This window comes from Oncorhynchus mykiss, chromosome 7 (assembly GCF_013265735.2).
Source record: "Oncorhynchus mykiss isolate Arlee chromosome 7, USDA_OmykA_1.1, whole genome shotgun sequence".
Taxonomy (NCBI): domain Eukaryota; kingdom Metazoa; phylum Chordata; class Actinopteri; order Salmoniformes; family Salmonidae; genus Oncorhynchus; species Oncorhynchus mykiss.
Genome location: NC_048571.1, coordinates 20,818,235 through 20,840,064, shown reverse-complemented (window position 1 = coordinate 20,840,064; position 21,830 = coordinate 20,818,235). Strand labels below are relative to the sequence as shown.

The following is a 21,830-nucleotide window of genomic DNA, read 5'->3' as shown; positions in this document are numbered from 1 at the left end:
CCCCGATTACTCAGTTTGACCAGCATGGTCAAATAATAATAATCACAGTAGTTGTCAAGGATGCAGCAAGTCAGCACCTCAGGAGTAAATGTCAGTTGGCTTTTCATAGCAGATCATTAAGAGTATCTCTACCGCTCCTGCTGTCTCTAGAGAGTTGAAAACAGCAGGTCTGGGAAAGGTAGCACGTCCGGTGAACAGGTCAGGGTTCCATAGCCACAGGCAGAACAGGTGTGTGCTTTTCCAAATCATGTCCAATCAATTGAATTTACCACAGGTGGACTCCAATCAAATTGTAGAAACATCTCAAGGATGATCAATGGAAACAGGATGCACCTGAGCTCAATTTCGAGTATCATAGCAAAGCGTCTGAATACTTATGTAAATAAGACATTTCTGTTTTTTATTTTCAAATACATTTGCAAACATTTCTAAAAACTGTTTTCACTGTCAGTATTGTGTGGATTGATGAGAAAAACATTTCATTTGATCCATTTTAGAATAAGGCTGTAACGTAACAAAATTTGAAAAAGTCAAGGGGTCTGAATACTTTCCGAATACACTGTAAGAGCATAACCATCTGTAATTGCGAAGGTGTACATGACCATGCCAACAATATTGTCCTCAGTTGAGGATTCAGAACTCTATGGTACCCCCTGATGGTCATATTTGGCATTACTTTTAATGACGACATGATGTGCGACTGCGCAGAGATGGTACGTCACACTTTCACTTAACAGAGTAATGTCATCAACTAGCTAGCTAGCTGGGTACGAATTAAATTATTTTACTCTAATAATGTCGGTCTATCACGACGAAGTTGAGATCGAGGACTTTGAATATGACGAGGATGAAGAGACATACTATTTTCCCTGCCCATGTGGCGACAGATTTGCCATAACCAAAGTAAGTACCGCGTGAGGCCATCCCCTGCGAGTCACGTTGTGCCAACTAGCCTGTGATGGTTGTATTTAATATCTCTACTTGCAGGAGGATTTGGAAAATGGTGAAGAAGTAGCGACGTGTCCGAGCTGCTCGCTCATTGTTAAAGTAATCTACGACAAGGTTCGTGTTTAGATAGCCTCGGTGTCTCACGTTCTGATCGAGTCAACGAGACTAAACGAGAATTAGGAGGCCTCGCGAGACTAGTGTATTGATGGCCCCACCCTTGTCCTTGAATAGATTTTTTTCTCTTTCTCTGATATTGTAACTATTGTGTTCATGATGCCTAATCTATTTCTCTATTAACCAGCAGGAATTTATGTCTGGGGAGATAATCGAAGCACCAATTACAGAGACCAGATTGAAACTGGCTCAGTCCTCCTGACAGCGATGACACACCTCTTCAGTTTCTCATCTCCCATCAGTAAAAGTGGACCCTGTTGCATTTGTATGTGCTCCCACACAACACAAAGGCACACTATGAACGATATGCTTCACTGGTGAGGTCTGGGATGGAGGATTCTCAGCATTCATTCACAAGTTCCTGGCATTGATTTTGCAGAGTTACATAAAACGACCCAAACTACTACCATTTGCACAACGTATTTAAATAAATCCTTTATTCTTTTAAGTCTTTCAATCCTTTTTTTTTTTTATAAACATGTTATGCATTTTTGTTGATTCCTCAAGATTAAATCTGGATGAAGTGAATACTGTTTTTTCTTCTTCTTGTTAACTGCTTGTAGTTTTCTGTTTGAACAGCAGGGGAGGCAGATGTTCAAGGAAAAATACAGGCCTACTTACTGTACAGGGAATAAATAGAGTGCCGTTGGGAAAAAAGGGTGTATAGGCTTCTCTCTATTCTAACCTAACAGATACTATCCTTGGGATTCCTGAGATTGTTTCAATTTAAAAGGAACGAGCTGGGGTAAGAAATATGGTGGAAACTCTTTAGCCCATGCTTAGGCCAATCTTACAAAGCCTTACATACCCTTTACTTGGAACATATTTCAACAGTGTAGTGCTCTGCCATTTGTAATGCCATGTTTTAAAACAAAGGGATTCAGTGGTTATGTGCGAGCCAGTGATCTTCTTGACCCTTACATTTTAATCTATGAGTCATACGAGAGACATGAATTATTCATATTGGCTGTTCATTATGATGTGTATGTTATGGATGGACAAGTTGCTGAATTACAATTCCCTATTTACTTACCCTTCTCTCCCCCTCATGGATAGAAAAAAAAAAGCATTGGATTGGCGTAAGCTGGGTCTAGCATGCAAGTTCTCACCATACTTCTCTTACACCAGTCCATTATTTTAAATCCAGAAAGAGTACAGAATCGTCCCTCAGCCAATACAATAAAATGACTCATTCCAAACACATACATAACCATATATTACAATATTGACTGGTACTGTGTCAGCATAGCTACTGTTTCACACCACCAGCTCTCCTTATTGGCTCCTTCACAGCAGGGCCTGACCTGTCAGAGAGAGGAGAGGAGTGTTCCAAATGGCACCCTAATTCCCTACATAGTGCACTACCTTTGACCAGAGCCCTATAGGCTCTAGTCAAAAGTAGTGCTCTGTGTAGGGAATAGAGTGCCATTTGGGAGAAATCCAGGGAGAGAACATGATGGTGTCCTTCACATGATATTGAAGGTCCTGCCTGTCTATTTATCCAATATCCAGTTAGCTCTGTGGCTGATGCTGTGGCGAGGGAGGAAGCTGAGCACGAGTCAATACGTCTAACCGCATCTCTCATCAGGGGGGTCACAGCAACGGCAGACAGGCATTGACAAACACGCCAGCACTCAGTCAGAGGAGCCTCACAGAGCAGGTCACTGCTGAGGGAGAGAGAGAGTTACTGAGCACTGAGCAGTAGCATTCATGATGTTTGTGTGGTGTGTGGATGGCATTATGTACCACTACTCCCTCACATCTTGAGGAAAATAGTCATTATTCATGTGACGATAATTGTTTGTGTAAAGTGTGATAATCAGTCACAAAGAGTCATGAATTGCTCTGTTGAGAGGGATATACATTATACAAGACAATGCAAATGTGATGTAATGTATGTACAATAATTGTGTTGTGCTCTGTGCTCCCTACCCACTGCTTTTGGCAGGCGTGACGTCACATTTCAAGGCAGTTGGTTGAGCTGGAGGTAGAGGAGGAGACGAGCAACCCAGCGAGTTGAAAAAAAGAAGGAAAAAAAGATAACCAATCGTATTGGTTTTTAAACGTCAACTTTTAGACCTCGAAAGTGAATATCGAAGACTACTTTTGCAAATTCCCGAGCTGATAATCAGATTCAACTGGAGAAACCACCAAGGTAAGAACACTGCTGACGAACTGAGCGCAAAGTTATGGTTGCTAGCTTGACGGGAGGTGCGGTTGGTAATAACTGGCATTTGTGGATTTTGGTTAATGACACCGTTACGAGCGGATTCAGATTGTTATTTTTTAGATGCTAAAATACAGCAGTCAGAATAATGCTCGTGGATTCGGCGCCGAGAAAGTAGAATAGTATTGTTGTGTTTGTCCATGCGGTTTTCTGTCTCCTCCGTGGCTTTGTCAATGGCAGTACAATACAATAGCCCATTGCCGCTTGGTAGGCTACGACAGAGATGGGTGTTTGCGCTTTTGCTAATATTCTTTGCAACATTGTATTAGTTATGTTTCAAACTTTAACATTATATCTCTTGAATAATCACTCCGCTTCGATTTTCCTTCGTGGTACATTTGTTTACATACTGTAGTTAGACAGTCTTGGTGAGCAACATGTAGGCCTATTTGCAATAAGCGTTATTTTTTTTATTCTCTGTAAAACGTGCTCATACATGCCCTGTGTAGTTGTTGATTTACAAACCCAATATATAAAATATAATACATTCTGCCTATCTGTTTCTGTTGTTTTCTCATAGTGAGGTGATAGTTTTTTGATGGCTATGATAAGGTGTGGTGTACCTGTTTTTGCTCAACTGTAACAACCTGAAAAACTGTGGCGATGAAGAAGATGCAACCATTATTCTCTCTATGTCAGAGGGTGTAGGCTTGCAAGCCCAAGAGGTGTACGCAAGATGGGACTCAAACCTTTTCGTGCAATGAACACCTTCAGATCTTAGGCCTACATTTTCTTTGGCCACACCTAAACCACTGGAGGCTCCTCAGAGGAGGAAGGGAAGGACCATCCTCCTCCAATGAATTTAATTAAAAATAGTAAAACATTAAAAGTTATAATTTTTAGATAAAATTGTAAATATAGTCACGTCACCAAATAATTGATTAAACACACTGTTTTGCAATGAATGTCTACAGTAGCCTCAACAGCACTCTGGGGCGGCAGGTGGCCTAGTGGTGGACTAGTAACCGGAAGGTTGCAAGATTGAAACCCTGTGCTGACAAGGTAAAAATCTGTAATTCTGCCCCTGAACAAGGCGGTTAACCCACTGTTCCTAGGCCGTCAATGAAAGTAAGAATTTGTTCTTAACCGACTTGCCTAGTGAAATATATATATTTTTTAAAACAACTGTAGGATAGCTTCATGGTGTAGCTGGAGGACAGCTAGCTTCCATCCTCCTCTGGGTACATTGACTTCAATACAAAACCTAGGCGGCTCATTCTCACCCGCTTCCATAGACTTACACGGTAATTTTAACAACTTACGGAGGATTTCCTCCAACCCATCATATTGTCCACCCAATCAAAGGATCAGAGAATGAAAGCATAAGCTACAGCTATCTAGCACTGCAGTGCATAAAATGTGAACAGTTTTGAACAAATTCATTTGTAAAAAAAATGAAGGAAAGCTATATTTTGTATTTTTTTTCTCACTTTCACTTACTTAGCTAAAAAATGCAACTAGCTAGCTAGTTTAGGCAACTCCAGTCCTTGTGGGCCCAATTGGTGTCAAACTTTTTCTCCATCCCCAGCTAACACAGCTGATTAATCAAATTGCGTTCTAAAATGAAGATCATGATTAGGTGATTATTGGAGTAAATCAAATCAAATGTATTTGTCACATACACATGGTTAGCAGATGTTAATGCGAGTGTAGCGAAATGCTTGTGCTTCTAGTTCCAACAATGCAGTAATAACCAACGAGTAATCTAACCTAACAATTCCAAAACTACTACCTTATACACACACAAGTGTAAAGGGATAAAGAATATGTACATAAAGATATGAATGAGTGATGGTACAGAACGGCATAGGCAAATCAAATCAAATCAAATCAAATCAAATTTTATTTGTCACATACACATGGTTAGCAGATGTTAATGCGAGTGTAGCGAAATGCTTGTGCTTCTAGTTCCGACAATGCAGTAATAACAAGTAATCTAACTAACAATTCCAAAACTACTGTCTTGTACACAGTGTAAGGGGATAAAGAATATGTACATAAGGATATATGAATGAGTGATGGTACAGAGCAGCATAGGCAAGATACAGTAGATGGTATCGGGTACAGTATGTACAATGAGATGAGTATGTAAACAAAGTGGCATAGTATAGTATAAAGTGGCTAGTGATACATGTATTACATAAGGATACCGTCGATGATATAGAGTACAGTATATTTGTATGCGTATGAGATGAATAATGTAGGGTAAGTAACATTTATATAAGGTAGCATTGTTTAAAGTGGCTAGTGATATATTTACATCATTTCCCATCAATTCCCATTATTAAAGTGGCTGGAGTTGAGTCAGTGTCAGTGTGTTGGCAGCAGCCACTCAGTGGATGGTATCGAGTACAGTATATACATACGAGATGAGTAATGTAGGGTATGTAAACAAAGTGGCATAGTTTAAAGTGGCTAGTGATACATGTATTACATAAAGATGCAGTAGATTATATAGAGTACAGTATATACATATACATATGAGATTAATAATGTAGGGTATGTAAACATGATATAAAGTAGCATTGTTTAAAGTGGCTAGTGATATATTTTACATCAATTTCCATCAATTCCCATTATTAATAGGGGCTGGAGTTGACTCAGTGTGTTGGCAGCAGGTGTGTTAGCTGGGGCTGGGGCAAAACTACACAACAATCAGGCCCTCGAGGATTAGAATTGCCCACCCCTGGCCTACTCAAACACCCAGCTCAAACAGAGGGATACTATGTTAGCTAGCTGGCTATGACTATCCAACAGCTTTTGGTTTGACTAATTTATTACTAAACTGTTTTTCTGAACTGCTTACTGACTGTACACTGTAACGTTACTTCATGATTGTTGTGGGTTTGCTAACATGTTAGGTATCTTGACTATGACGTTACTTTAGCTAATATGGTGACAAAGATGTAGGCTGTGTGTAGAGGTTATGATATGGTTTGGCTTGTAAAGGTTTTTTCGCCAGGTCACATACAGCTGATGTGTTCTGCATTGAAGTCCACAAGGGAAGGGAAAAGGTGAGAGGAATACAACGTGAATACATAGATGAGAAGGAATACAACGTGGCTGCTATGAAAGTGAACTGTGTTTACGTGTGATCAGTGGTGTATCCATTCTGATGATTCTGTTGAAAAACATTTCTTAAATGGAATTAAACGGGGATAAACATACCTGAATTTGTCCAATAGAAACTCTTGTTTGCAACTGTTGGACTAATGATTACACCCTAGATCAGCTAGATGCAGGCAAGAGTGTGCAAGGCAGTGTTGAATGTGTCACTGTCTGTCACCTAAAATCTTTCTTTCAAACTGTGTGCTCCTATGTTGTAAACTTTAATTCCTAGGCTAGTTTGTAGCAACCTCATGATGGGTATAGGGAAAATGAGAATATCATGTAGTAGCCTAAACCTATCGACGATACATTGAATTGGGTGAATGGAATATGAATGACAGTCATCCAATATGCTGTAATAGAAATAAGGCAATGCTCATGAAAAAAAAAAGTCCTCCCTAGTCTTAAATAGCACCGACCACCGCTGACCTAAACATAACAATTTTTGGGGGGCACAACCATGTCACCACAAAGGAGTGACAAACACACAGTTTGTCCTCCTGACCCGCATTTAGGAAGCACTAACCTATACTAACTTCATTGTCTGTTCAGTCTTGATCTTCACTATCTCTGTGTAGGAGACTTAATTTTTACCACTATGGCTGCATTTGTACAAGCTGCCCAGTTCTGATATTTTTTCCCTACTAATTGGTCACATAAGATCTTTTTCAGAGCTGATCTGATTGGTCAAAAGGCTAAGTGAAAGAAATATCAGAATAGGGCTCCCTGTGTAAACGCAGCACCTGTGCTAGAGAAACCAGAAATTCACTCTCTGTTTTTCTCACTGCACATTATTTCCTCTACCTGTGCAGGACTAACTTAGAGAATAGTAATATCCTTCACAGACATACTATTTTCGTCTGTCTGCTACAATGGATAATTGAAGTCCAATAAGTCATGAATTAGTTATGTACCACATAGGGTGGTGCAAAATGTCACTGGTAACATAATTTGACTCTCAAATGCATTCCAACGGTTCTGCTTCAGTTCTCACACTGCTATTAAAAGCAAATCAAAATAGCAGTCTAAACTATAAATAGAGAGAATGAGTCTTTGGATGTAGACTGACTAGTTGTTGAATGACATGCATTGGCATCCAGACCTATGAATGTAGGCTAGAGGAATCGTGAAATTATTATGGTTAAACTTGGTCAATCATAGTATTTTTAAACATAAATAATGATATGACTCTTAGATGGATACTTTGGGATTTTGGAAATGGGGCCCTTTATGTACTTCCCCAGAGTCAATCATTTTTGTCTTTGTGTGTGGTTTGAAGGAAGTTGCTAACTAGTGCTAGCACAATTGCTAACTAGTGCTAGCACAATTGCTAACTAGTGCTAGCACAATTGCTAACTAATGCTAGCACAATTGCTAACTAGTTCTAGCACAATTGCTAACTAGTGATAGCACAATTGCTAACTAGTGCTAGCACAATTGCTAACCAGTGCTAGCACAATTGCTAACCAGTACTAGCACAATTGCTAACTAGTGCTAGCACAATTGCTAACTATTGGAAAATACCCATAGACTTACAGTCATTGCTAATGCTAGTTAGCAATAGCTCGCGACACTACGTCTAACTTCCTTCATACTGGACACAGAGACATAAAAATTATATCAACTAGTTTATCGGACTCTGGGGAAGTAGATTACCAAAATCCTGAATTATCCCTTTAAACTGTGAAAATGAAATCTGGGAATGAATTTAACCTTTGTAGTACTACAGAGTTATGTGTTTCTACCGTATCCCAAAGTGAACCTGCATGCCAAAAATAATATCCAAGCTCCAGGTTTGAAATGTCTCTTGACTGTGATATTAGCACACAGTCTAGTTAAGTGTTCAGCTAGTTCACAATGTGTCAATTTAACAGGCTACAGCAGACGGCACGTTTCACAAAATAGACTGGTTCCAACTCCCAAGAGAAATATTGTTAGAACTTCATTAGCTACATAGTTGTAGCAAAGCAATTACACTCAACTGGCTTGCAAATTTTGTGTAGTGCAAAGTCCTTGACCAATCCAAGCCAGCTCACAGCACAATCAGGCAGGCCATTGTCGATAAGAAGGTCTCCCTCTACTCTGCTTTATTTCCCCAACAGTTGGGTGAAGCAGAACGAGAAGGAGAGTGATGCTGATGGATGTCTGGAATAAGTCTTTTTTTATTATTAGAGGTCGACGTGGAAAAAGTAGCCTTTTAATATTTAATCGCTGTGCAGTGAATCATCGATGCCATGAACAAGAATGAGTTTGGGTAATGGTACTTTAAAGTATTGGAGGAAACTTTGACTTTCCTTTTACACGAGGTAAATGTTATCCAGCACATAAAAGCAAACTCCTGTGCCAGCGGTTACTGAGACAGAGCTGTAACATAACCTTAATGCTCAGGGTCTGCACCATATAGGGAATAGGGTGCCATTTGGGATGCAACCAGTGAATCCAAGAAAAAAATCGGGCTGAGCCACATCCTGGTCAGTATGACCCAGAACGAACCCAATGGTAGTCTAGATTATGCACAGGGCATTTGATTACCCTAGTGCACTCAAACATGGTTTCTTTCGTCACATGAAAGATTATCCCAGTAGCATGCTGTAACCTCTGAACATGAGGAGGCATGGGCAGGGGAGGCACAATGATCCGCTCTGTTTGGTAGTGAGGGCTGACGCACTTCCCGGACCCTCACGTTGGGAGCATATGTCTAGCCGATTTGGATGCGGAACTGCTAGTGCCCCTGGCAGCAGTAGGATACTTCTGTGTGGCGCCACTTGCTCTCTCTTTTCTCCATTGCAAAGGGGTTCATATACGTGGCTTGCAGTATAACACTAGTTACCAGACCTTATGTCACTTCGCCTGGTCTTTATATTGTATCTCGTTCCTCTCTCTCCACTTGTCCTTCACCTTGGAGAATGTAGTGTGGTAATATTTGAAATGTGTGCATATGCTATATTGTGTATATACCTCACATGCAATGAATCTATTAAAAAGTATATCGGACTCCATAAAGATTATTTAGCAATATGCAAGGTGCTGTGTAGACCATGTGCAAGTATTATGCTTTTCTAAGTGTATTTAATTACGTTGTAAAAGTGAACAATACATTATACATGGAATAAAGCTTAAGTTACAAAGCATTACAAGACACTGAATCTCACCACAGCAGGTCAGGAACAAAAAAGAGAATGAGACAATGAATCTAAGACCTTTTATAACATCTTCACATACTGTGAAGTTAACCTCCAATCAGATATCAGACCTACACGATGTAATACCAACAGAACCTCAGCTTCTCAGAGGTGTGACAATGGGAGTTGGTGAGATCAACACAGAGGAGGCTGAATTCCTGAGAAGATGATAATAGCTTTTTGCATAGAGTGTTAATCAGAAGAGTCACTGCGGGGGCTGCCCTACAACAATATTCTCTAGCACATCTTACTAGAGGAAGGAGTTCAACTTCCTGTATCTCTCTACTATCTTTCAGAACACCATTTGAACCAGTCTTTGATTCTGTCTGTGGGAACTTGGTAGTGCGCTAACTTTTAGGGTACCTGTAAAACATGACACTAGTTGGCGAGGAGCAGTGTTACTAATTTGTTACGAGGATACTTTACAGAGTGAGTTTTTGACACAGTTCCAGTAGCCAGGAATATTTCCAGTATCAGGGCTAGAGTTGGAGTCTCGCCTCTCGAGTGAAGGTGCTATTTGAGCATTCTCCATTTTGGAGTTGAAGCGGGCAAGCTTAGACGGTGAATGTGTTGGTGTACGTGAATACAACCGGGTTTGAAACATAGGCCTAAATCCTTGGGATGCTTGTGATCTCGAGGGCTGCTTGCCGGAAGAGAACATTGTGCTGGGAAAGAAATCCTCACCACTGTTGCCGTTTCTTATCGTGTGAAAGGGTCCTACCGGGGAGACTCTGCTTGTAGACAGATGTCAAAAAGGCAGACGTTGGATTACCTTGGCTTCTGGTCAAAGCCAGTCAAGAAATCCATGGGCTGTAGTGCGTAGGCAGACCAAAGGGCTGTCAAGGGGAGGCCACTTTTTGGATTGTGAAGGCGTCTGTAGCTTAAATAAGATAGCCTAATTGCAGCGTGTGTGTGTGTGTACGCGTTTGCATCTGCATCTTTGGTCTGCCCTGTTTAAGCCTGAAGACAGACAGTGTTCCTCCACCCCAGAGCTCTGAGATTGGTAGTCATTACCGAACTCTGACACATCATAGTACCTCTGTTTCATGCGCCGGCTACATAATGATGTCATTCCCGCGTCCCACAGGGCCACAACGTTGTGTGTTCAGGTTTGCCAAGACAGAGACTCATGCAGAGGGGAAAAACAGAACAGGAGAGGGAACCTTTCAACATACAAGAAATGGTTGTTCCTTTTTCAAGGGGAGCAGATTCCAAGAGAAAAGGGGAATCTACAACATTGACTCTCCAGTGAATCATAGTCAACGTGAAAGAGGATGTTATGTAGCCTAACAACGTAGACTAGTGTGTATGACTAAGTAAGCCGTATGCAGCTAATATATACACACCCCATGCAGTTTCCAGTTTGTACACTTCTTTGTGTTGACCTAGACTAGAGCAGGCCTCACAACAGGCTGGATGACAGTGAGATTACTCTACCGTGGTAATGTGAACTGCAACAGGAGCACAGTATAATGCCGAGACATTTGTCTGTTGTGTTGAGTGTGCGTGTCAGAGAGGTTCTGTCAAGAGTAGGAATTTTACACTCCCAAGGTCAAAGAGCAATTCTATCAGTGAAGCAGCCTGGTGTCACCAGATCATAATCATTGTCACAGAACACCTTTGTCACTTGTGACTCTGGCTGTCGATGCTAAATGGGACAAAGTGAAACCGGGAGGGAGGGAGAGAGAGAGATTGAGAGGGAGAAAGGCGAAGGGAGAGAAGGAGAAACAGCCCCTGTAGAGATGTCTAACAAAATCTGACAGTTACCCAAAAGTTGTTGCATTTGGCAGTTGATCTCATTAAGATGTGCTGACCTCAGAAGCATTATTCCTTAATTGGTCTGAGCTAATAAAAGATTTTCACTAGAAGATGGCTCATGGGTAGGTTACAGTGTCTCTGGAAACCTTGTTGCTAGCTTGCACTGTTTCCTCTCCTTTCATGTGGTGGTGGAAATGTCAGTTGTTGTGTTTGGATAAGGAGTCATTTGAAAATTCTCCATCTGTTCTATCTTCCACCGGTATGTTTGTGAAATGGATGATTTTCCCATCTGTGATTCTCTGAGACGTACGGCATCTGCTTCTGTTCTGTCTCTAGGCGAATAGTAACGGCTCCGCCGACTCCACCAATGTGAGATATTTGAATATTTCATGTCTTTTTACCTGCTTTGTCCCACTTTTCCTCTGGAATATAGATTTCACAGTTTCTCACTGTCTCTGTTTTCTCAGCAACTCAGCTCAGTATGACAGATTTTAACACCATTTTGGAGGCGGTTGCTATCACAACAGTCTCAGGATGTGCAGTGGATGCCAGATTTCCACAACAATCACTTCACTTCAAATCTCAACATCTTAGTTCGTACCTGGAAGAATGACTATAGAGTTTTTCAGGAATTGGGGCCAAGACGAATTCCCCAACATCTATTTTGTTACCTCAAGTAAATCAGGGTTTGAAACATGCACATTTCAATCACGGGAGAGATCAATGAGAACCTGAAGATGCCTGTCAGAGTCAGACGGCCACAGTCTCTGCTAACCCAGTATGCTGGCAACGGAGATGCTTCGAGCTCCAGTTCTTTCAGTTCAGGTTCATTTGATGAATGCTAGAGAGTACAGGGGCTTTAACTCCAAACTGACCGCTGTGTACGGTCAAATGAGGGATTCCTCTTCTTCCAGGAAACGTCAGACAGGTCCTGGTCATCACCAAAACAACCTCCGTCCTGCCGAGGCATCCACAGCTTCCTGCTATGGTGGCGAATTGCACAGATTCATGTGGACTTTCATAATGTCTTTTAAAACAAGCCCTTTCTGAGCTTGTTTTAGGCTAACTGCTGTGGAGATGGGATGTTAGATTCCACTGCTGTGTCATTTTGAATGAGCTTAAAGGATCTGAAAAGCATAATCTTGCTAGCTACCCTTCATAGCAGCCGGCAATTCAGGTTTAGGCTAATACACTAATATCACGCATCGTAATTACTTTTATCGCCACTTAAAAGCCCTTTTGCTCAAAGTTATTCAGAGATTTTGCAGTCATTGACCGCGGCCCCAACAAGTAGAATAGGACTACCCTTACATTTGACGTTTTAATAAGTAGACAATCTTAACCAGAGCGACTTACAGAAGCAATTAGGGTTAAGTGCCTTGCTCAAGGGCACATTGAATCTTTGTTTTGTTTTACTTAGTCGGCTCTGGGATTCAAACCAGCAATTTTTCGATTACTGTCTCAATGCTCGTCCGAAGTTTGAACCACGGGATGGCAAATTCACTTTTCAGATGCAGCACCTGACAGCACACACTACTTTTAGATGGTTGTTTTGTGACTATGGACTGAGAAAAATACTTTGCAGCAGGCTTGTCATCGATTAGAATAGGCCTAAGTCGTGACCTGCGCCTGACCTCATAAACTATCCATTCAATCATGATGAGTCATGAGTATGTGACCTTTACCGGAATGTCAGAATGCCTCATGGAACTGGTCATCCAGTGTTGAGCAGATGGGATGCTTGCTGTGAAAATTAAACTGGGGACATTGTTCTGTAGGTATGTTACCTGATGGCTCTAATAGCCTACTGTGTTCATGACACTAATACCCTGACTACACCGCTCGCGTCGCGTGCGTGAGCGTTGCAAAATACATTTAGGAATCTATGTTGTTCAATTATTGCACCCACACTGCTCGCGCACGCCAACGAGCGTCTGCGTTGCCAAGGGCTAAAATAGAAGTCATTCCTATTTCTGACGCAGATCGCCCTGCAAGTCCTGCCTCTCCCCTCTCCTCATTGGTTTATAGAAGCAGGTACCCATGTGCCAACTCCTCATTGGTTATACCCACGTGGGTAATTGAAAGATTAAATGTTTTGCCGGTTGTCGTGGTAACACTATGAAAGTGTAGATGCCAATCACCATATAAGTTCAAAGATGAAAAAGCCTGGAAGGAGGAGAGAGGACTAGAAATGATTCAGTTGACCTTTTTATGTGTGGATTAACTATCGGAGTAGAGGACCTTGTGCATTTCAGGTAAAATAACAACTCAATGTTTATGTCCCAGGAGAAATTAGCTAGCAACAGCAAGCTAGCTAAATAGGACAAATTAGCTAGCAAGTGCAAGCTACATGTTTAATGGTTTTCAACCTGTCCCCAAATTAATGTCATTGGTTCAGAGTTTGTTTTGATATTTTAACCTGCGTGTCATGATCGCGTTTGGTGTAGGGGGACAAAATACATTTATGCACGATAGCGCACGATGGTCCACGCACGCAGACGGTTTGGGTTCCGTGTAAACAGTGTGTGAGAACAATAATACAACTGTGTTATTTTGGCCATGGAAGAAGCTAAATCGAACAGACATCAAGATTACATTTTGGTCTACTGTTGGAGGCTATAACTAAATACCTAGTTATGTTTCTGTTTGTGTGCCACCATGCCTCACTGTCAACAGAGGCAGCAGGGTAGGGTGAGGCAGAGCCTGCCTCTGAGTCTAACTGTTGAGTGATTATTCTCTCGAGAATGTTCTAGAGCTGTCTCTCTCTCTCCCTTTCCCTTTCCCTCTCTCTCCTCTTACCCTCTTTCCCTATCTCTCTCACTCTCTCCACTATCTATCCACTCAAATCTCCATTCCGAGCAGCTCTTTCCCAACAGGAGCATGTTACAGTGCTATTTTTACCAGCTAGCAGGGAGGGATACGGCACAAGCCATGGACAGGCTGAACAGGAGTCGGGACCACATTTGAATATGAGAAGTGGTTCCGAAAGGTTGGTTATGTAAAAAAAAAAAAATATTGGAAAGGATTGGTTTATGTAAGAGAGCTTGCTGTTGTTGACGGGTCAATATGTCTTTTCCCACTGGTTTCTAAGAAGGGCAGGCTCTTCAATTCAGAAGGGCAGGATCTTGCTCCCTTGCACTTTCTGGGCAGGCCCTGAGTTGTTTTGTCCACTTTGCCGTTCAGTCTCCATGTTCTTCTTTTCATAGAAGAAAGATGGGTTTTCTTTGAATGAGGCTACTTTCTCTGCTCTTTGTATCTGCTTCCTGCAAACCCTTTCCCTGACCAGACAGTGAGTGCAAAGAAACATTGTTTCTGAATATCAGGCCTAGACTCTCTCCTCGCTACTGAATGAGAGCCTTGGGGTGAACCAGACTGTTGCAGTGTTCTGTCTCGCTCTCTCCTCACTGGGGAAATAAGACGTGTTATAGATCCAATAAGACTAAAAGTATGTGCTCCAACAGTAGACGTGAACATTGTCACACTGCCTAAAGGTCCTTCTAAAGCTCTCAGTATGCAGACCATGATCTGGAGCCAGAGACTACACTGGAAATCCAATTTGAGTAAAGTGGAGACTGAAGGGGCAGTTTAGGACATTTAGGATGACGAGGTGAAGTGGAGGGTGGAGCTGAGACTAGGGTTGCACATTTTGGGGAATATTCAGAGGTGGAAACTTTCCGTGGGAATTAACGGGAATATATGGGAATTAACTGAAATATATGCAAATTAATATTAATACCATTTAAATGTAGATGTTTTTTTGCATTGGATATAGTCACCATATCATATGGAGACAGAAACATAAACCTTTTACCTTATCATAAGTAGACATAATTGCAAATGATTCAATTCTTCCAATATAAATAAAAAACACAATTTAGTTATGAATTTAATTTAAATTAAAAAAACTATTTAGTTACGAATTGAACTTTAAATAAATGAGTTGACTCTTCACATGGGATGATTTCACTGAACAACAAAAGAAAGGGAATATTGAATGATCCAATGATCCATTGCATCTCCCAAAAACATTTTCAGCATACATCTGTGAAATGATAGTCTAGAAACTAAAGCTTTGGTTGTCTTCCTCTCAGGCTTCCATGTCTTCTCCCTGGACCTCCTCAATGTCCACCTCTTGAACATCAGACTCTGAGGACTCATCTTCACTGTCATTTTCCAACCTTGTAGAGGATGGTTCGTTGTCAGGCTCAAAAATCCTCAAATTTGCCTGGATGGCCACCAATTTTTCAACCCTTGTATTGGTCAGCCTGTTGCGTGCTTTGGTGTGTGTGTTCCCAAACAAGGACCAGTTGCATTCTGAAGCGGCTGATCTTGGTGGGATTTGGAGGATGATGGAGGCAACAGGGGAAAAAGCCTCAGATCCACAAAGACCCTTCCACCAGGTGGCTGATGAGATATGTTGGCACAACTGCCATATTGCTCTCCATCCCAAAGCCCTTGCTTGGAAGTGTACTTCCCCAGGCTTCAGGCAGAAGTCTTCATGCTTTTTGATGTATTTCAGAACTGCAGTTTCCTCTGCTTGGAGCAACAGTGAAGTGGGCAGGGCAGTACGGATTTATTTTCTTACATCTGCAAGCAGAGTCTGAACATCAGACAGGATGGCATTGTCTCCCTCAATCCGTGCAATGGCAACTGCTATAGGTTTCAGGCTGCTTACCACTCTCTCCCAAAATACATCATCCAGGAGGATCCTCTTGATGGGGCTGTCCATATCAGCAGACTGGGATATGGCCATATCTTGGAGAGACTGTCAAACATGATGACAATACCACCCCAACAGGTGTTGCTGGGCAGCTTCAATGTGGTGCTCTTATTCTTCTCACTTTGCTTGGTGAGGTAGATTGCTGCTATAACTTGATGCCCCGTCATATACCTGACCATTTCCTTGGCTCTCTTGTAGAGTGTATCCATTGTTTTCAGTGACATGATGTCCTTGGGGAGCAGAATCAATGTAGCATAGCTAATGTGTGTGATGTGAGGGTAGGACTCCTCCACTTTAGACCAAGCAGCCTTCATGTTTGCAGCATTGTCTGTCAACAGTGCAAATACCTTCTGTGGTCCAAGGTCATTGGTGACTGCCTTCAGCTCATCTGCAATGTAGAGACCGGTGTTTCTGTTGTCCCTTGTGTCTGTGCTCTTGTAGATTACTGGTTGAGGGGCGGAGATGATGTAGTTAATTATTCCTTGCTCACAAACATTCGACCACCCATCAGAGATGATTGCAATACAGTCTGCTTTCTCTATGATTTGCTTGACCTTCACTTGAACTCTGCATCCAGCAAATTAGTAGATAAAGCATGTCTGGTTGGAGGAGTGTATGCTGGGCGAAGAACATTCAGAAATTTCTTCCAATACACTTTGCCTGTGAGCATCAGAGGTGAACCAGTTGCATACACAGCTCGAGCAAGACATTCATCAGCATTTCTCTGACTACGTTCCTCCATTGAGTCAAAACAACTTCTGAATCCAGGAGGACCATGAGCTGTTGCTATCGATAAGGTGTCTGATTCATTTTCACCTCGAATAGAAGTAGAGAGACTTTTGTCAAAGGTTGCTTGTTGTGAGCGCTGAGGGAACTTTATGCACTTGGCCAGATGATTCTGCATATTTGTTGCATTCTTCACATATGATTTGGCACACTATTTGCAAATGTACACAGCTTTTCCTTCTACATTAGCTGCAGTGAAATGTCTCCACACATCAGATAGTGCCCGTGGCATTTTCCTGATTAGTAAAAAATAAAATCCAAATACAATTCCATGTACTGATAAATAGTTAAGCAGTTAGATTAAACAACTAATTTGTAAGATAAATGTTTTTAAATGAAACCTGTATGGGAACAGGTAACTTAACGATCCTCAATTAGCAGGCTCAAGGAAGCTAAAACCCACATGGTAGAAAAAACTAACTAGCAGAAATGGTTAACAAGTTAGAAATGATTTAAACACACTTTGCCATAGGTTACTATTTACTAGTTAATAAAAAATCTAATATGTCGTATAAAATATATTCACCCCATCCAGTATTGTAATCAAAACTTACCAGAAAGCATAGTCCTTGGCTCAGACAGTGTAGTAGCGTGGTCTCAATAGCATCTCGGTAGTGTGCAAGATCTTGAGAATCAGCTGCACATGTGATGGAAGACTGCACTGTGCATGCAGAGGGTTGCATTTTCATTGACTTGGGGATAGTATAACCAAAATATGCCACAAGACCTAGAATTGTCTTATGTGTATCAAACAAATAAGGTTCACTATTATAAGCCAACTTTTTTTTATGAATTTAGGAAAAATCCCAAAATTCACTGGCTTAAAAATTCAGGAAATTTACTGGAAAGTTTCCGACCCCATTGTAACCCTTGCTGAGACAGAGGGGGTAGTCAGACATTTTGACATACACCTGCCTTAATTGCTCTCATAATCTCTTGTGGACAGACTACGTAAACATAAATGGTACCGTAGATCTGTCATGATACAACCGGATGTGTTTTTTATTTATTTCACCTTTATTTAACCAGGTAGGCTAGTTGAGAACAAGTTCTCATTTGCAACTGCAACCTGGCCAAGATAAAGCATAGCAGTATGAGCAGACAACACAGAGTTACACATGGAGTAAACAATTAACAAGTCAATAACACAGTAGAACACAAAGGGGGAGTCTATATACAATGTGTGCAAAAGGCATGAGGTAGGCGAATAATTACAATTTTGCAGATTAACACTGGAGTGATAAATGATCAGATGGTCATGTACAGGTAGAGATATTGGTGTGCAAAAGAGCAGAAAAGTAAATAAATAAAAACAGTATGGGGATGAGGTAGGTGAAAATGGGTGGGCTATTTACCAATAGACTACGTACAGCTGCAGCGATTGGTTAGCTGCTCAGATAGCTGATGTTTGAAGTTGGTGAGGGAGATAAAAGTCTCCAACTTCAGCGATTTTTGCAATTCGTTCCAGTCACAGGCAGCAGAGTACTGGAACGAAAGGCGGCCAAATGAGGTGTTGGCTTTAGGGATGATCAGTGAGATACACCTGCTGGAGCGCGTGCTACGGATGGGTGTTGCCATCGTGACCAGTGAGCTGAGATAAGGCGGAGCTTTACCTAGCATGGACTTGTAGATGACCTGGAGCCAGTGGGTCTGGCGACGAATATGTAGCGAGGGCCAGCCGACTAGAGCATACAAGTCGCAGTGGTGGGTGATATAAGGTGCTTTAGTGACAAAACGGATGGCACTGTGATAGACTGCATCCAGTTTGCTGAGTAGAGTGTTGGAAGCCATTTTGTAGATGACATCGCCGAAGTCGAGGATCGGTAGGATAGTCAGTTTTACTAGGGTAAGCTTGGCGGAGTGAGTGAAGGAGGCTTTGTTGCGGAATAGAAAGCCGACTCTTGATTTGATTTTCGATTGGAGATGTTTGATATGAGTCTGGAAGGAGAGTTTGCAGTCTAGCCAGACACCTAGGTACTTATAGATGTCCACATATTCTAGGTCGGAACCATCCAGGGTGGTGATGCTAGGCGGGCATGCGGGTGCAGGCAGCGATCGGTTGAAAAGCATGCATTTGGTTTTACTAGCGTTTAAGAGCAGTCGGAGGCCACGGAAGGAGTGTTGTATGGCATTGAAGCTTGTTTGGAGGTTAGATAGCACAGTGTCCAATGACGGGCCGAAAGTATATAGAATGGTGTCGTCTGCGTAGAGGTGGATCAGGGAATCGCCCGCAGCAAGAGCAACATCATTGATGTATACAGAGAAAAGAGTCGGCCCGAGAATTGAACCCTGTGGCACCCCCATAGAGACTGCCAGAGGACCGGACAGCATGCCCTCCGATTTGACACACTGAACTCTGTCTGCAAAGTAATTGGTGAACCAGGCAAGGCAGTCATCCGAAAAACCGAGGCTACTGAGTCTGCCGATAAGAATATGGTGATTGACAGAGTCGAAAGCCTTGGCAAGGTCGATGAAGACGGCTGCACAGTACTGTCTTTTATCGATGGCGGTTATGATATCATTTAGTACCTTGAGTGTGGCTGAGGTGCACCCGTGACCGGCTCGGAAACCAGATTGCACAGCGGAGAAGGTACAGTGGGATTCGAGATGGTCAGTGACCTGTTTGTTGACTTGGCTTTCGAAGACCTTAGATAGGCAGGGCAGGATGGATATAGGTCTGTAACAGTTTGGGTCCAGGGTGTCTCCCCCTTTGAAGAGGGGGATGACTGCGGCAGCTTTCCAATCCTTGGGGATCTCAGACGATATGAAAGAGAGGTTGAACAGGCTGGTAATAGGGGTTGCGACAATGGTGGCGGATAGTTTCAGAAATAGAGGGTCCAGATTGTCAAGCCCAGCTGATTTGTACGGGTCCAGGTTTTGCAGCTCTTTCAGAACATCTGCTATCTGGATTTGGGTAAAGGAGAACCTGGAGAGGCTTGGGCGAGGAGCAGCGGGGGGGGCGGGGCTGTTGGCCGAGGTTGAAGTAGCCAGGCGGAAGGCATGGCCAGCCGTTGAGAAATGCTTATTGAAGTTTTCGATAATCATGGATTTATCGGTGGTGACCGTGTTACCTAGCCTCAGTGCAGTGGGCAGCTGGGAGGAGGTGCTCTTGTTCTCCATTGACTTCACAGTGTCCCAGAACTTTTTGGAGTTGGAGCTACAGGATGCAAACTTCTGCCTGAAGAAGCTGGCCTTAGCTTTCCTGACTGACTGCGTGTATTGGTTCCGGACTTCCCTGAACAGTTGCATATCACAGGGACTATTCGATGCTATTGCAGTCCGCCACAGTATGTTTTTGTGCTGGTCGAGGGCAGTCAGGTCAGGGGTGAACCAAGGGCTGTATCTGTTCTTAGTTCTGCATTTTTTGAACGGAGCATGCTTATCTAAAATGGTGAGGAAGTTACTTTTAAAGAATGACCAGGCATCCTCAACTGACGGGATGAGGTCAATGTCCTTCCAGGATACCCGGGCCAGGTCGATTAGAAAGGCCTGCTCACAGAAGTGTTTTAGGGAGCGTTTGACAGTGATGAGGGGTGGTCGTTTGACTGCGGCTCCGTAGCGGATACCGGCAATGAGGCAGTGATCGCTGAGATCCTGGTTGAAGACAGCGGAGGTGTATTTGGAGGGCCAGTTGGTCAGGATGACATCTATGAGGGTGCCCTTGTTTACAGAGTTAGGGTTGTACCTGGTGGGTTCCTTGATGATTTGTGTGAGATTGAGGGCATCTAGCTTAGATTGTAGGACTGCCGGGGTGTTAAGAATATCCCAGTTTAGGTCACCTAACAGAACAAACTCTGAAGCTAGATGGGGGGCGATCAATTCACAAATGGTGTCCAGGGCACAGCTGGGAGCTGAGGGAGGTCGGTAGCAGGCGGCAACAGTGAGAGACTTATTTCTGGAGAGAGTAATTTTCAAAATTAGTAGTTCGAACTGTTTGGGTATGGACCTGGAAAGTATGACATTACTTTGCAGGCTATCTCTGCAGTAGACTGCAACTCCTCCCCCTTTGGCAGTTCTATCTTGACGGTAGATGTGTGAGGTAACGAGCAGTATTACTTCCGGTGCTTTGGACAAATCACGATTTCGAAGGTGAATTCTGAAAGTGGAGGGGACATTTGGTCAATAGACTTGCAAAGAGAGACGGTGGAGCTCTTCCTTCCAGTTCTGATCCTCGTTCTATCTCTTCTTTTTAACATGTATGGACCCAGTCACGAAACAGGAAGTACAGGTTCCCAGGCCTCTTCCGTGAACCGTATGGTTTAGTTAGCATGTAGGCCTATGTTAATATGATATTAATATGCATGTCCAGGTGTCGTTGCTGCTCCAATAGCCAGTGATAGTCTCCAGAGAGGCCTAGGGAGCCTGTACTTCCTGTATCGTGACTATACTATGGGAGAGCGAGGGACATTTCTTGGCCCCTGAGGCTCCCTAAGGCACAGTCTCCAGCTGTTGTGGTAACCTTTGACCCCTCCTCCTTCCTGTTTAGCTCATGGATCTCGTCCCTCTTCCCTCCCATTCTCTCCAGACTGCTGATCTGATGTGATAGGCCTGTTCAGTCATGCTATCATGCATATTTCATCTCCATGTCTGAGCGGTAGCCGATGTCATCAGTTCTTGTCTGTTGGAAAGAGCCGTTCTGTGAACATGATGGATCCCACAACTTTCCATTTCTGGTGGCTTCGCTATCTCATCATCGCTCTCTGCTAGACCTGTTGAGGAAGCTGGAGATCACACGAGAGCGAAAGGCCCAGTCTAAATATGGACTATGTGTTGATTGAATGTGGTCTCATTTGAAACCCTCAGCTCTCCAGTCTGCTTGGCAGAGACCGATAGCGGAGATTAGCATAAAGACAGGTTTTATTCTCTCTTTAACGCAGCAGGCAGCTAGCTAGTCCATGGGATGGGTTCACTCTGAGGTGTGGGTGTC

The 21,830-nt window shown here is 42.7% G+C and overlaps 2 protein-coding genes across 4 annotated transcripts in view; both read left to right on the top strand.

Annotated features, from left to right (window-relative positions):
* The first annotated feature begins 665 nt into the window (after nucleotides 1-665).
* On the top strand, nucleotides 666-1,650 carry LOC110527470 (DPH3 homolog). The gene is made up of 3 exons (XM_021608752.2): nucleotides 666-903; nucleotides 988-1,062; nucleotides 1,250-1,650. The coding sequence occupies exons 1-3, from the start codon at nucleotides 796-798 to the stop codon at nucleotides 1,322-1,324; spliced, it is 258 nt and encodes an 85-aa protein (XP_021464427.2). The 5' UTR covers nucleotides 666-795; the 3' UTR covers nucleotides 1,325-1,650.
* Nucleotides 1,651-2,709: 1,059 nt separating this feature from the next.
* LOC110527469 (cytoplasmic protein NCK2) overlaps nucleotides 2,710-21,830 on the top strand; it is a 56,832-nt gene continuing 37,711 nt past the window's right edge. The window contains exons 1-2 of one of the 3 annotated variants that reach the window (XM_021608749.2): nucleotides 2,710-2,846; nucleotides 3,071-3,277. The gene's annotated coding sequence lies outside the window, so the exon portion shown is untranslated. Of the gene's footprint in view, nucleotides 2,847-3,070; nucleotides 3,278-14,282; nucleotides 14,387-21,830 lie in introns of those variants that run through there. The other 2 variants (XM_021608747.2, XM_021608750.2) reach the window with 2 other exon arrangements.